At 38.8% G+C, this 14,804-nt stretch overlaps 1 protein-coding gene across 1 annotated transcript in view; it reads right to left on the bottom strand.

Annotated features, from left to right (window-relative positions):
• LOC102223545 (glutamate receptor ionotropic, NMDA 3B-like) overlaps positions 1-14,804 on the bottom strand; it is a 121,261-nt gene that overhangs the window by 19,633 nt on the left and 86,824 nt on the right. Inside the window, exons 6-8 of the mRNA XM_014468839.2 lie at positions 10,498-10,644; positions 9,067-9,212; positions 3,885-4,000 (exon numbers count right to left, since the gene is read on the bottom strand). Coding sequence (XP_014324325.1) covers positions 3,885-4,000; positions 9,067-9,212; positions 10,498-10,644 — 409 coding nt within the window. The remainder of the gene's footprint in view (positions 1-3,884; positions 4,001-9,066; positions 9,213-10,497; positions 10,645-14,804) is intronic.

The raw sequence follows: 14,804 nt of genomic DNA on the forward strand, positions 1-14,804 counted from the left end.
ATGGAATGATAAAACTTGTGGCCTGCCAGCCAAAATTACTACAAGAACACATCAACCAATTATCCTTGAGGTGACAAATACATCTGTGTAGAAAAGAAATCCAAGTACTTGGAAAGTTCCAAGGTCAAACAAATAATGACGGCCACCCCTTCAAAAAAACATTTTTTTAAATCCTCCTCACCCCCCCAAAAAACATTAATGATATCCAAAATTTTGGGCACAATATTGTATGGGCTTATGAAACACATACCAAATGTAGTGGAGGTAGTATTATAATCTGGCTTCAGGACCTAGACGACCTGCTATTATTGATGGAACCATAATGTTATTTTGTCCCTTTGGTATAATTATTATTATTTTACTTAGGTGTAAATAAAAGTGTAAAAAAAACCCCAACATGTCTCAATTAAAATCCAATAAAGTAACATTGATCAATGTATTCATTCTAATGTCTGAAAGTTAAGACTTCACTTGTATGTTTTTAAAGTAATATCTGTGTTTGGTTTAGCTGATTCTAGTATAATTGAATTTGCACTGGAACATTACCAGCTGAGTTTCATTGTTGTCTAAACCACTATTCAGTTCACCTCAAAAATACTTAATTCCAAAGGGAAATTAAATGTTCTTGTAAGTCTTAAGGTGTATTTTATTGTCCCCATAGGAGAAATTTGTTTTGGAAAACATGTGCTAAACAATTTTGTCCAAGTTTCTTTAAACATTTGCTGTAGATGCTGCTGTCTGTGGGTAGGAAGGACCTCCTGTAGTTGTTTTTATTACAGCAGAGCTGAAGAAACTTCGAGTTGAAGACAATCTGTTGTTGTAAAACAGTCTTATGAACAAGATGCTCAGGGTTATCTGCAAGCTTTCTAAAAAGAATGTTTTGTAATGTATGGAGAAGTTTAAATTGAAAGATGACTAATATATAATTTGAGGTGGTATTTAAACAATTACAAAAACTGTTAGCAAACTCCCACCACAAGGCTCAACGCCAATGATTCAGTGCAGAATTAAACCCACTTCCTCTGGGGTAAATGTCCGTCTTGCTAACCTGATTTGGTCAAAACTAACCTGGCGGGCCACCAGGCTTTACTTGTGCCCCCAACAGGTTAAGGATTGCTTAGTTACTTAAGTATTTTTTAAAATGTTTGCATTTTTTAAGACTATTTAGTTGGTGTTCAGGTATTATTCTTTCAATAATACAGACTTATAAAGTGCTATTCTCAAATTTCCTGTCAGCTTTAAACATTTGTTAACTCAAAAACACAATGGGCTGCTGGATGAATGACTGCCCTGCTGGCACCCAACCACCGGGCTTAGCAAGTTTTCTGGGGGAAACCTTGAACCTGGTTCCTAGAAAAAGGTCCTGCGGTGCAAAAACGTCTCATGTGAACGTAAAATAAGAGCCTTAACGTAATATTTATAGCATTTTTACAAAATTTGTAATCAGAGGTTTTAGAGTGATAACAAGAAGGGAGAAAGTAGTGCGTTTACCGCTTAACCCATAGGTTTGGGAGCTGCATGAAATGCTTGTTGGAAGCATCTTGGTAGTATTCCAGGTTCTTTTTCCCCATTCATGCCATGGAAAACACTGTGATTATCAAATAGAACAAAAGCGAAGACCTCAGCTGTGAATAAATGTCCTCGCCCGAAAGTCTCAAAGCAAGAATGGCACTGGGACACACACACACACGCCCACGCACACACAAGTTGATAAACACGTACATTTATTCACACACACCAACATGCAGAAATCCACACATGCATGTAGCACTGAGGAAGAACTTGCATACACTAAACCCCTATGCGGGTCATTAGGTGTTTCCTGTCTGGCTATGGATTTGTTTATGGGCCTTATGGCTGGTTTGCTGTTAGTCTAACTTGTGATCATTAAGTCCAAAGTCTTCTTGTCTAACATTGTCTTATTAATAATAGATGGCCGAGTACCCCGGGGGCATTATAAGCTCACACACTTGTTATCCTGTCAGTCATGTTGCTGACTACAGCATTTGATCTTGATCTTTGCGTGAGCTCACAGCAGAAAACTGATCTTTCTTAAGATGAATGTGTGAGTGAGTATGAGATAGATAGCCATCCTTCACTCTGTGAATACAGATATGCCGTCTTTAAAATGCTGGTTAGCAGTTAAGCTGTTAAGAGAGTAATGTAACTGTTTTTGTGGTGGACTGATCTCCCGACAAACAACTCCAATTAATTTTGAACAAGATAATTAGATCAACATTTGTTGTGGTGGTTCCTTTACCAATCCAAGGTCAAAATTACACGGACAGGTTCAAAAACAGACATGCATCCTTTCTCATATTGTGACAAATGTATCTTAGCAAGTTGCTCCTCAACCACACTTTTTTTATAGACAACAACAAACTTCTGGAAATCATCTTGCTGAATATTAGCTTAACTCTTCTTGGAAGAATTGGTAGAGCTAATTTAAAATATTTAATTTTCTGTAACAAACCTCTCTTTTAAGCCTTCTATAAGGACTGACAAAAGCCTAATGTCAGCCTAGTTTATCTTTATGGGGTGCACTTTAGGACAAAGAAACCCAATTTTTTTTCTCTTTCACACACCACCACAGACTCACACACACGTAAGACTACAATTGCATATATATCCCATATATCCAGTAGAGAGAACACTCAAGTTCCACCCTGAAAGATGGCCAGGATTCAAATCAAGAGCCTTTCTGCTGTGCAGTCCAGAAACTAAACAATTTAAAGTGAATTAAAACATTTTTGAGAGGTGACCAAAAACCAGGCAAAATTATACAAGAAGCTTGTTGATGACAACAAAAGGATGTCGTTTCTCTGCAACCTACTAAGGCCTGCTTATTCAAACATTAGTGGAGATGTACAGCTCTGGAAAAAATGAAGAGACCTCTGCACTGAACCCCATTGAAAACCTCCTGGTTATTCCAACGCACATTGATTTCTGAACTCTTCCTGAGTTAAAGCATTAATATTGTTGTTTCTAAATGAATATGGACTTGTTTTTTTTTTTTTTTTGATTATTTGAGGTCTGAAAGCACTGCAGCTCTATAGTTGTTTTTTTTTGACAATTTCTCATTTTTTGCAAATAAATACAAAATTTTTGCTTGAAATTTCAGGGACATGTTGTTACTAGTTCATAGAATAAAAGAACAATGTTCACTTTACTCAAACATATACCTGTAAAAAGTAAAATCAAAGAAACTGATCATTTTTAGTGGTCTCTTAAGTTTTTCCAGAGCTATATATATATATATATCCCACCATGTGTTGATTAGATATCCATTATGAATTCAAATTTGTGCATCTAATTATTATTTTTGAATATTTTTGGTGGTATAAAGATTCTCACATGGATAAAAAAAATCAGTTCAAATGTACTGTATTATTAAATTCCCAAAGTTTAAAAATAATGAGCATAACTATACTTCTGACTGGCACTGCAGGTGGAAAAGCAGAAAACTGAACCCTGACGAGTGAATTGGAAAGTGATATTTTTCTTCAATGTATTAATTATGGAGAGATTGTCGTCACAATAGATATTTTGTGATCATTGCTCCACCAAAGTCGTGTGACGACGAAGCGGGTGTTCAAACAGTCTAACATTTAATGAAATTAAGCCTCAAAATTGTTTTGATCCCTCATTAGAAATCAAACATTTAGTTAGATCAAAGTTCAGATAAGCCCTGTGATGTTGTTTTTAAAGTAAGCCACCCAACTTAAATAAAAAATGTAAAAAAAATATGTGATAAGATCAAGAGAGGGCCAGAAAAAATAATTTTGCAAAACACTGCCGGGGGAAGGGGGAGTTCCTAACCGCTGGTCAATAAAAATTTCTTGCAAGTCATATAAACAAGTGTGTGAGTCTGCTGGCGTGTGTACCTTCAATGGCAAAAGGCTTCCCCACTGTGAGCAGCTTGCAGTCTGCATCAATGGAGACCTCAAAGTCGAGCAGGGCTTTATCCATGATGAATGCATCCAGAGCCGGAGGATCTGTCCTTCACCACCAACACACACACATAACAACAAGAAGAAAAAGAGGAAGAGAAACAGCGAGCGAGACAGTGACGGATTAATTAAAGACCTCTAATCTGTAAGAAAAGTAAATATAAACATACGCCAGATTGAGTTCTCCTCAACCCTGATTCCCACGATTCGGAATGTGAGGCTGTCATGTCAGCTCGTCATTTATAGGGAGGATTAGATTAACCATGCTCCAATACACTTTGTAAACACATATATCATTACCTAAACCAACAGGCTCTGCAACAGACTGATAAGGCATTATACACTCTGCAGAGGACTCTCCTGCTCCAGCGATATTGATCCAATCGACCCTAATTGGCCCCTAATTACAGACCGTCCCCGTGCTGCTGACCACTGCTGTGGCTGTGGTTAAGGATGCACAACACTCAGAGTCTGAAAAATATACTTGTTTCTCTAAGATAAAGACATGCACTTTTTCAACATAAGCCCATACACACCCAGGTTCTACTGCGAGATTGTTAAATTTACATAAGTGCATACACATGAAAACATATTGTTACGGTCTATTGGTAAAAAAAAGAAATAAAAAATCACCCCAGCCTGATCAAATTTCCAGGAACTTGCTATTCAGGACATGAGTCTCAACACAAAAGGTTGACTTTACAAAGTCTTTGCCTTCCTGGCAAAGATGGAAAGTCTGTTTTTCGATGTCTAGGCCTGTCAAATATGAGGCGCGGGGAGCAGAGAGGATAGAGACAACTTATGGGACTAAAGAGGGTCGGAATTCACCCGATGCATGGCCTTGGAATAAGAATTGAGTTTGCCGTTGTATGAGCGCGCATGTGCACGCGAATGCATGAAAGACGACAGCCAGAAAGGCATGTTTCAAGTGTGTGCACAGGTGGAGTGTGTGCAAGTTATTTTCTGAGCCTTCTACATATGTGTAAATATGTATCAGTAGCCAAGGAAGGATTGGGTTTTTCTTCTCTCTAAGATTTGTGAGCAGTATTGGGGTCAGTAGTTGTGCCAACACCGTATTTTACATTCCAACTCGGGCTCCCTGCGCTGCTGTGTCTTACAATTCAGCTTTGCCTTGCACACAAGCAAACAGCGCCTTCATCATCCTCTTTTTCTGAACAAGCGCTTTGTTTCTTCCCACTGGTATCACAAAGTCAGCACATGCTCCATCTCCGCATCTCTGCTGGTGCTTTATGCAGCAGGCAGCGCCTCTGACAAGTGCATGTACGGTTATAGCATCATCTGTCTTCAATGCTGCATGTAGCCGGTCCAAACTTATTTTTTAATTCCTTGCATTCTGTGTTCATTCCGCTAGTTTTCCGTGAAGCTTTTGAAGGCTGCCCTGACAGATGTTACGGAATAAGTTATGAAACCTTGAGAGTCTTCGCTACCTAACTCGCGATACGGTTTATTTGAAAATTTTAAGATGATGAAGGAAGAATTTATGCACTGATCTACAGGTTCAATAAAGTTGAAGACTTTGAAGGGTTTCAGTATTGTCACTTTCATCCTTCTTTACTGTCACAACAATCAGCAGGATAAGCCAAACTTTTGAAGAAACTGGCAAAGCGGCTCAGAAACCAGCACATCGGCTGCCCTGCTAGGTTACAGAAGTGAGATGTGCTCGATGTGTTGGTGTAAAACTCGGGTACAGTGAGCTCAAAATAGCTGTTTACATGTTCAAAATCAACATCATAACAGGAATATGATCAAAGCAGAGATTGTGGAGGTGGTATGTAATGCATGCTTGAGTGTTTATGTTCAGCTGAAAAGCGTCATGAGCTGATGCCAAAGAACATAAAAATATGATTAAATATTTTCAAAATATACTGACTTTTACAGTTTATTAAAAGTATATGTTTTAATAAGGTTCATGTGACGTTTCTTCACCAAGGCAGGTTTAATGCTAGACCAAGGTAGGTAGTGCCAGAGTCAGGTATCCACTTGTTCCATAGAAATTTAGCAAAGAGTTGATCTGAATTACCAAAGACAGTCACCTCTGCATCAAAATGCTTCTCTTTGTCTTTCTTTGATGTATTTGAATCATCATTAAAGAAGAACCAAACCCAGAAATCAGCTGGTGACCAGAGTCAGTTGATGTTTAGCTTGACTGGTTCCCACCCTCCCAAAAATCTAATCTTTTTCAGATCGGAGAACATAAAACCCGAAGCGATGCCATGCCAGGCTCCACTAACACCGACGAGAGTTGGCAGTAGGATCTGGTACTGTTTGAAAAGCGTTCAAAGCTAAAAGGCAGCTGGAGAAAGCATAGAGAAAAAGGTTGTTGAAAAGAGAACTGTGTATTCTAGGACGTAGCTGCTGTAGCTGCTGTTAATTAAGGCTGCAAAAAAGTGAGAGAGAGCAAGGCTCTCAAAGAGGTATCAAGAAGGTTAAATGAAGGCTGATTTCTGAGACTGATGCTCTCACGTTTCAAGGATTCAAGGAATTTTATTGTCATACCATTTCACAATAGCTTGCTTGTGGTACTAAACTAGAATTCGGGTCCCAGATCAAGAAGTCTAATAAATAAATGATGGCGTACTCTTAACAGGTGTCTTAACTTTCGAAGAAGGCAAATTATAAACTCACACGCTAAATTAGGTCAACTTTGCAGGTACCGAGTTGAACTCCACTGCCTTTGAAACTGCCTTAAATATTCTTGGTATACATTCAACTTGTCAAAAACTTTAAAGATTTTGGTTTATATCGACATGAAAGCGTCACAGAGTTGCAACAGAGTTCTCGGCTGAATATCCATGATGTGAATATTTCATTCCACAACATGCCAAAAGTGCTCCATGGAATTGAGATCTGGAGGCCATTAGAGTATTGTGAACTCATTTTGTTCAAGAAACCAGATTGAGACTTGAACTTATCCTATCACAAGTATCCAGGGCTATACAGGTTATAAAGGCATGGGCCTTGTCAGCAAAAATACTCGGGTATTGGCTGTGTTGTTTAAAAATCAGCCTGCCCTGAGGAGCTCAAAGGGGGGCAAGAAAGTATCCCAAACAACCTGTGAACAGCCACACACTTTGATGCGGTGCCTTAAATTCTAGCATCTGAATCTTGCAGCTAATATGGAATCTCATCCTATCAGGCAATTTGTGTTATAATCCTTTATTTTATTTTTTTTCCTTCTATCACATTAAAATTTAAGGGTTCTTCTGAATGTACTTGTCATATTGTTTTGTATCTGACTTTAATACAGATTTGATGACAAAAAAAGCCTAATATTTTCAGGAAACTTTTTCCTAATTTGTTCAATTTTAGTGAGCCTATGCAAATTGTAGCTATCACGTTTAGCCAATCGGAGGCGGTCCATTGCTGCTGTAGCCCATCTATGTTTTCTGCGTACTTTGGTTGTTTACGAGTGACCAATTGAGCTAATTGTGTATTTTTGTCTTCTTGAACCATTCTGCAATTCTTATCTGACATCTACAAAGCATTTTTGACCACACACCTATCTGTCGTCAATTGTGTAGGGAGGTGGAGGGGATGTACGCGGCAGGACCCAGATACGGCGGAAAATTAAGGGTTTTAATGAAGAATCGATGCGCAAAAGTCCAGGCAGCACAGGTGAGCAGCGGCAAAGCTCTGACTCTGGTAGCAATTGGGACATGCACACGACTTCTGATGCACAACATTCGACATTCAACTAGGACCCGGCAGACGTAGGTGGGCATAAATAAACAGGGAAGGTAATCAGGGGAAATAGGGCACAGCTGGGATCAATCAAGGGGTGGACAAGAGACACAGGAACTAAATAAACACACAGAAAACCCAAATCCTCACAGTGTCACTCACTTAATCTTTTTTGTTTGTTTGTTTGTTTTTAGCGGTATTTGTTTTTTTAGATGCCTTTCTGCAAATGATTTCTATAGATCAGCAATGTATAAATATATATATGGCTATATTACGTTTATTTCTGTTCAAGGTCACCTAAGTCCCTTTATTGCTCATTCTGATACTTGATTTAAACGTCAGTGAAATGAGTTGCTGCCTTGTAATTTGTTGGTTGAATGGCCAGTGAATGTGTGTATCTTCGAAGAATTCTTTAAATAGATGTCCATGCATGTACAGAAATCTGGCAGCATGGTGGTGCTTAGCAGTGTGCTACAGCAGGAAGGTCACGGGGTCAAATCCCAGCTGTGGCCCTTTCTGTTTAGAATTCGAATGTCCTTCTTGTGCTCATGTGGGGTTTCCACAGGTACTCTGGCTTTCTCCCAGCGTCCAAAAACAAACTCCACAGAACAGACCTACCAGTGTGAATATATTTAGATGCAGGGGTCCTCTAAGTCCATATTTCAGCTGGCCCCTACAGGACAGGGTCCCGCAGTTACATAAACCTTTTTCTCCCGGCTGAAAATATTAGTTTTTTAGCACCTTTGTGTTTCATCTGCTTTACGTTTTTTAATGCCGTATACAAATCACTTTTGCAGCCCTTGTGAATTACATAAACTTTAAAAATAAACATGCCCTGCCTCCCTGCTTTCATCTGCTTTCTGTCCCCATTCAGCATCCCACCGAACCGTTCCTTCCCAGCGATAATTACAACAGTCTGGCCCTGACTTGCATTCATTCCTATTTTCCAAAACTCATTATGAATAAGAAAACCATTTCCCCCCCTCCATTGAAAGCATTTTGTCAATGCAATTTATGTCTAGCTTTACCTCACTTGTACCTTTATTTGAAATGGGTTTTAAAAAACAAAGAAAAAAAAAAAGGTCATGTTAATGCGGAGTGCGAATGCATACATCAACGGGTGTTCGTTTGTATCTTTGACAGGTGCAATTGCAAAGTACCGTGTTCTCTTAATAAGAAAACACAGAAAAATGGATTAGAGGGAACATTGCTTCGGGCGGAAAAATGGCAACAAATCTCACAAAACCTACAAAAACACATCTAGCCTTTGACTTCTCTCTTTGAAATTCAAAACGAATCTTTAGGACGTAATAGAACTGCTCCAAAACAGATGTGGCGAAGTAGGGTGAGCAGACGCAACACACACAAGAATGTTTGGACTCAAGGGTATAAAAGGGTGTGCTTTAACCCTTACTTTAGCATGTGCACACCCTCTGGCGTTGTGGGTTGGTTGTAGCGTCTCATGTAGTCGTGCATCTCTGGGAAACTCTTCTTCATGTAGTCCTCGGCGCTGCTCTCCCTCACCGTCCCAAAACGGAAGCCCAGAGAGGGATGGTGCAGCTGGGGGAGCGACACAGGAAGAGGATGGTGAAGGATAACGGCGAGACGGTAATGGAGGAGTAAAAGAGAAAAAGGATGGAACTTGAGGAGAAATTCACGCCGACTCCAAACTCACCCGAAAATGGAATAGGGATGCGAAAAGCAGTAATGCTTGACAAATTATTCTGCTCCTTCCCCCTTGAGCATTTTTCACTTTTTGTCTACAACTGTCACCTTTTTTATTGTGTCTTTGTCAAAAACAAAGCAGCACATGGTGGACATATTTTACCACAAAACTCTGAAAATGTCTTTTAACCATAATGTAGTCTGCCCCCCCGAGTCAGTGCTTGAGGAACGACTTTCCCCTGCAGTTACAGCTCCTAGCATTTTGTCTTGTTTTTTGTTTTTAACAGCTTTCTTTATCTAGGGAGCAACGGTCTAGCTGAGTCTTCTTTGCAAAACTGCAAAGGTTCAGTCAGATTGGAACTTAAAGTTAATGTTGATATATTGCAACAAATTACCTGTTAACTGTACACTTTGACTGCATATGGATATGCTTTGCTCTAAGCCATTCCATCGAAACTTTCGCTGTTTGTTTAGGGATATTGTCCTTTAGGAAGATGAATGTCCAACCCAGTCACACACTTATTGCTTCCTCTATCAGGCTTTCTTCCAGAGTTCCCTGGTATTAAACACCACTGATCTTCTTTGCTTGTCAGTTTAGGACTGCAGTGTCTGCCGTGTCATCTGCCGTGCAAAACTTCAAACTTAGTTTGAAGTTTTAACCATCCTCTTTCAAGATTTGGAGCATGAATTGGTCGAACATGAGACGTTCAAACTTAGGATATTGTAACTGTCATAAATGTTTTCACAGGTTTTCCCTGATCTGTCTGGTGTATACCTTAGTCTTCATGATACTGTTTGTTCTCTTTTGTTCTTTAACGAACCTCATAGACTTTCACACAACAGATGGGTTTATACTGAGATTAAGTTGCACACAGATGGGCTCTATTTTCTACCGCAATTGGTGACTTCTGAAGGTAAATGAATGCACTGGATTTTTTTTTTTAGGGTAATTCAATTGAATAGGAATGATCATATATGGATACAATTTTCCCTCTAATTCAGAAAAAAACAAACAATGCACTGTTTTGTGTTTATCATAATAGAACACATTCAAGTCTGTCATGCTGGCTAAGTTGGAGACAGTAAGAGTGGTATAAATACCTTTCCAGACCACTACAGCTGTGTGTTGTATGTCAAAGACCTTCCAGTTATAAATTTGACAGCTTGCACGTCACCTTACCTTCTCGTCGTGAATTCCTGAAACCTGCTCGAAAGTTTTCTCTCCAACCATAACAGCAGCAAGGTTGGCTGTGTAGCTGGACAGCACCAGTAAGCAGAAAATAGCCCAGAGGTTCATCAAGAAGCGTCCCGTCCAGCATTTAGGAGTCTGCAGAGAGATGACGGATGATGAAGGAATAATTGAACAAATCTAAAAGATTGAATTATCGTAAATCAAGAAAAAAAGAAGAATTAACACTGTGTCAAAAATGGTCTTTTGCCTCCTCCCTCCCCCTTTTTAAATATAAAACCTCCACGCAAACTCTGTTTTTCCTTCCCTAAAATTCACAAATTGTGAAACCAAGGAATTGGTGAAAGCAAACTGAGAGAAGAAACTGCAAGGGTTTTTGTTGCAGCATATCGGACGTATCTTTCCATTAAATCGCCTGCTTAGGGGAATTCACCACCTGAAATGTGCAATCATTCAATTACTGAACCAATTAAAATCCACTTAAAAGAAAGAAAATAAATTCACTTCTAGTGTTTTAAAGGCTGGAGATTAATGGGACATCAATTATACAAACAAGGTTATAACCCACTTTCACAACAGCGTGGAGAGGGTGATGAACACTCAGCATAATTAGTCGGTTTACTGAAAAGGGAATAAAGTGAGACTTCACATTATGAGCATAATTTTCCAATTAGTATTTTTCGGGGAGGAAAGTCGTCCTTAGGAAAGCTCTCCTACATCTCTACAATAGAGATGTATTAATAAAAGTGGCGTCTTAGTGCCGACTCAGCACTGTTTTATGTAAATTGTGTTTTCTAAATGAACAAAAGATATAAATCTTGTCAAACTTGTTCTAATTTACTGAATACAAACATATTTAAATAAAGACCTGGAAGCAGCATTTTCCGAGCAAACTCTCAGCTGATGAGAACTAAAAAAAAAAAAAAAAAAATACAGCATTGTTGCATGAAAAGCTCATCAAGCAGGATTTAAAATAGACACCTAATTCAGTCAGTTTGACGGCTTAGCCTACATACTTGTTTGTCTCCACAAGTTGAATGTGTTTGCAGAGGGGGGGAAAAAAAGAGCTTCAGGATTAGAAGATTTGTTGGCACAACATTGTAAACAGTTTGTTTCTTTTTCTCGCAAAGTTGTCCAGATTTTACCATCAAAGTGTTAAACAGCTGCAGATGTGAAGCCGTTTATGTGCTGCTTGTATTAGAAAGGATCGCCTTTCTAATATGAGAAAGACAGTATTCTCATAAAAAGAACTCTAGTTTACACAAATTAAAGCTCTTAACCAATTTTGACCGAGCACGGCACGTTTTCTAAGATTTTAGAACGTATTGTGATTTTTATTTTTGTTATTGAATGTAGTATTGTGCTGATGTACGGATTATGACTACTTTGACTAAAGCTGTGCACTATGTTTTCCCCATGAGTGACAATAAAGCACAAGAACTGAGCTGAACAAATAAAAAAACATCAAAGCTAAATATGTAATATTTTAGAAGACGAGCTATAAAATTAGTAAAGGATAAACAAGCCCCACTAAACAAATCCATATTTTACAAAGAAGCAATAATTTCAGTTCCATTTCATAACCACACATTAACATTTCATCTCCATCTACTTCCATTTGCCACGCCATTTTGTGTCACGTAGTTAGACGAAATATGAAGATTTGTAATGATAAAAATTCTCAAATGCCATATAAGTTGATTTTAATTGCATCCAATCTGCTACAGATGAAAAATAGCAACCATTTTCATTGATTGTCTTTCTGATTGACACTTATGAAATGTAACAGATTGTGACTCCTGATTAAAGCAAAATAGCTGTGCACAACCTCCTGCTGGTTGATATTATTTACGGGAGTCATAAACCACATTCCCTGACAGCAGGCTGTGAGGAGTTTCTAAAAAAAAAAAAAGTTTAAGTCATAAACTGTCTAAGTGAAAAAGTCACCAGCCTGCTGAAAAAAAAAGTCTGGTCAAAATGACTCCCTCGGTGTGTGTTAAACTTTAAAAAGAAACACATTTCAAGAAATACATAAAAAATATTAAAGACATCACTTTGAGTGCACACAGTACAAGAAGGGAACATGTATTATGAATAATTAGTTGAAAAATACAATCCCTATTTTGTACTGTTACACTTTTAATTGTTTCGTGCCTAAAATGAACCATAAGTCAAATGACAGGAGTAATGTGTAATATATATTCTTCAGAGAATGGCACAGCAAATTAATTCAGAAGATTTAGACATTTGGTACACAGTTGTGGACGCAATGAATAATGTTTTGTTTTACTTTCCTGCCTCTTATTGTTTTCAACTTTGGACTTATAGACTCAAGGTCAATCAACACATAATACTCTGACAAATTTCTCAAATAGTCAACACAATGGATAGCCGTAAGTTTCACTTTCTAAAGCTCATAATGATGAGTTCAAAATCTAAAAATTGTTACACCTCGTTGTGTTAAAGAAATGTAGTTAGTGGACTTAACTAAATGAGACGGCTGCGTTTTGCAGTGTAGGACTATAGTGCTGGCCAGCACCGTGTCTGAAGTACTACAGAAGGTTATTTTGACCTCTGACAACCAGTTTGACTTTAAGCATAAACATCGGACAGACATATGCATTTTTGCTTGGAAATAAATTTCAGATCTTTTCATCAACATCACCACTTTTTTGTTTTTTGCTTTATAGATGCCTCAAAGGCCTTTGATTATGTAAACCACCAAAGGTTATTTCGAAGCAGTCTGCCTACTTTGTCTACAATTTCACTATAAGCACTGATGCTTGTCTGTTTGTGTTAGCACTAGAATACAATGGAATAACACTCCAGGTATACTCTGCTTCTCGCTGGGCTGGGCTCCAGGACCTCATAACCCACTCCAAAACAAATTGGGGATAGCAAGTGGATGTCTGAAAGAATTAAACCAAATATCAAAGCTGAACTTTACAGTTAGCGATCGATTCACTTGCCCTCCCTCACCTACAGGGCAGAGCGTGTAGAAAACGTCACAGTTTGGCTCGACACCAAGGGTTTCACGGAGCTACTGAAGGACATTTTAACGGGTCCTGAGACTGCTAATGAACACAACTGTTAACTGACACATTAGCTGCTGCAAAGATCGAACGTGTGACCTTAGAGTAACGCTTTGAGGTGAAGACTCCAGCAACACTTGAGGAGCAAAGTTATCAGCAGACCGAGTCGTTTTGGCTTGTGGCCTTCACCAGCGTCATGTTCGGTTATGGGAAAGTCCTTCAAACTCTTCCACTTTGGTTATTATGAGCAGCTTCCTTTAGGGACAGCATGTGATTATGCCTTTAAAATCCTTCATGATTAGCTACAAACTCAACAAGGGGGGCAGGCGCGATTTTTAGCAAATGACACTTGCTGTTGCTTGAAACTTTCAACAGCACAAGCGCAGGTTTTCATAATGATGGATTTTTGGACGGCTGCGTCGCTGCGTGGAAAACAAAGAATGCAGGGAGGACGGAGTCATCATTCATCCGCTTTGTGGTTGGACGTGCGCTCCAATGTGACTGTGGGTGTGACACAATCTGTCAAATCTGACACGTCCCAGAAGAACGCCGTTATTGCAAAGGCGCATTTAATATCTTTACATATTTATGTCAAATAAATAACATGGAAACAAGGTGCAGGAAACTAGATTGTTTCACCAGCCGCCGTGTGTTTATTAACAGACAAGAAGCAGTCACATTTCTTTGTCGGAGCTTTGTATTCTAAATTTATTCAGGAATTACAAAAGGAATTTTACCACCTGTAAGTGTCAACTAATATTATTGTTTTAGTCTATATCGATGGTATATGAAGAGGTTTCTCTTTACTTGTGTTTACAGCACAAGAAGCACGTGAAGACTCGCCTTGAGATCACATTTTCAAACTCATGTCTTGTCTCAACTGAATTTTTACTTGGTCTTGTCTACGTTCTGGACATGCTGGACATGAACCGCAAAGCCAGTCAAGACCACTGCTGGAACATCTTCTTTTAAATGAAACTCTGTTAATCTGCCGTCTGGATTCAAATACAACAAATAAAACTTTTTTTTTTTTTATTATTTAAAAATGCCAGCAATGCAAACAATGTCCCTATGTTTTAAGGAGGCACAAATGTATGGGTGTCCAATCTGTCTGTGCAATATGCAGAAAGCAAGTCTTCTCAGCGGGTTGGTCATCTGCTTCCATCCACTCTGCCTGCAGCTAATGGCAAATTTGTTAAGGTTTGTGCCCTGCATACTTGTGTGGTTGTTACAGCAGGTTAGATTTAGTTGAAAAATGGCATATAC

This window comes from Xiphophorus maculatus, chromosome 19 (genome assembly GCF_002775205.1).
Source record: "Xiphophorus maculatus strain JP 163 A chromosome 19, X_maculatus-5.0-male, whole genome shotgun sequence".
Classification (NCBI taxonomy): Eukaryota; Metazoa; Chordata; class Actinopteri; order Cyprinodontiformes; family Poeciliidae; genus Xiphophorus; species Xiphophorus maculatus.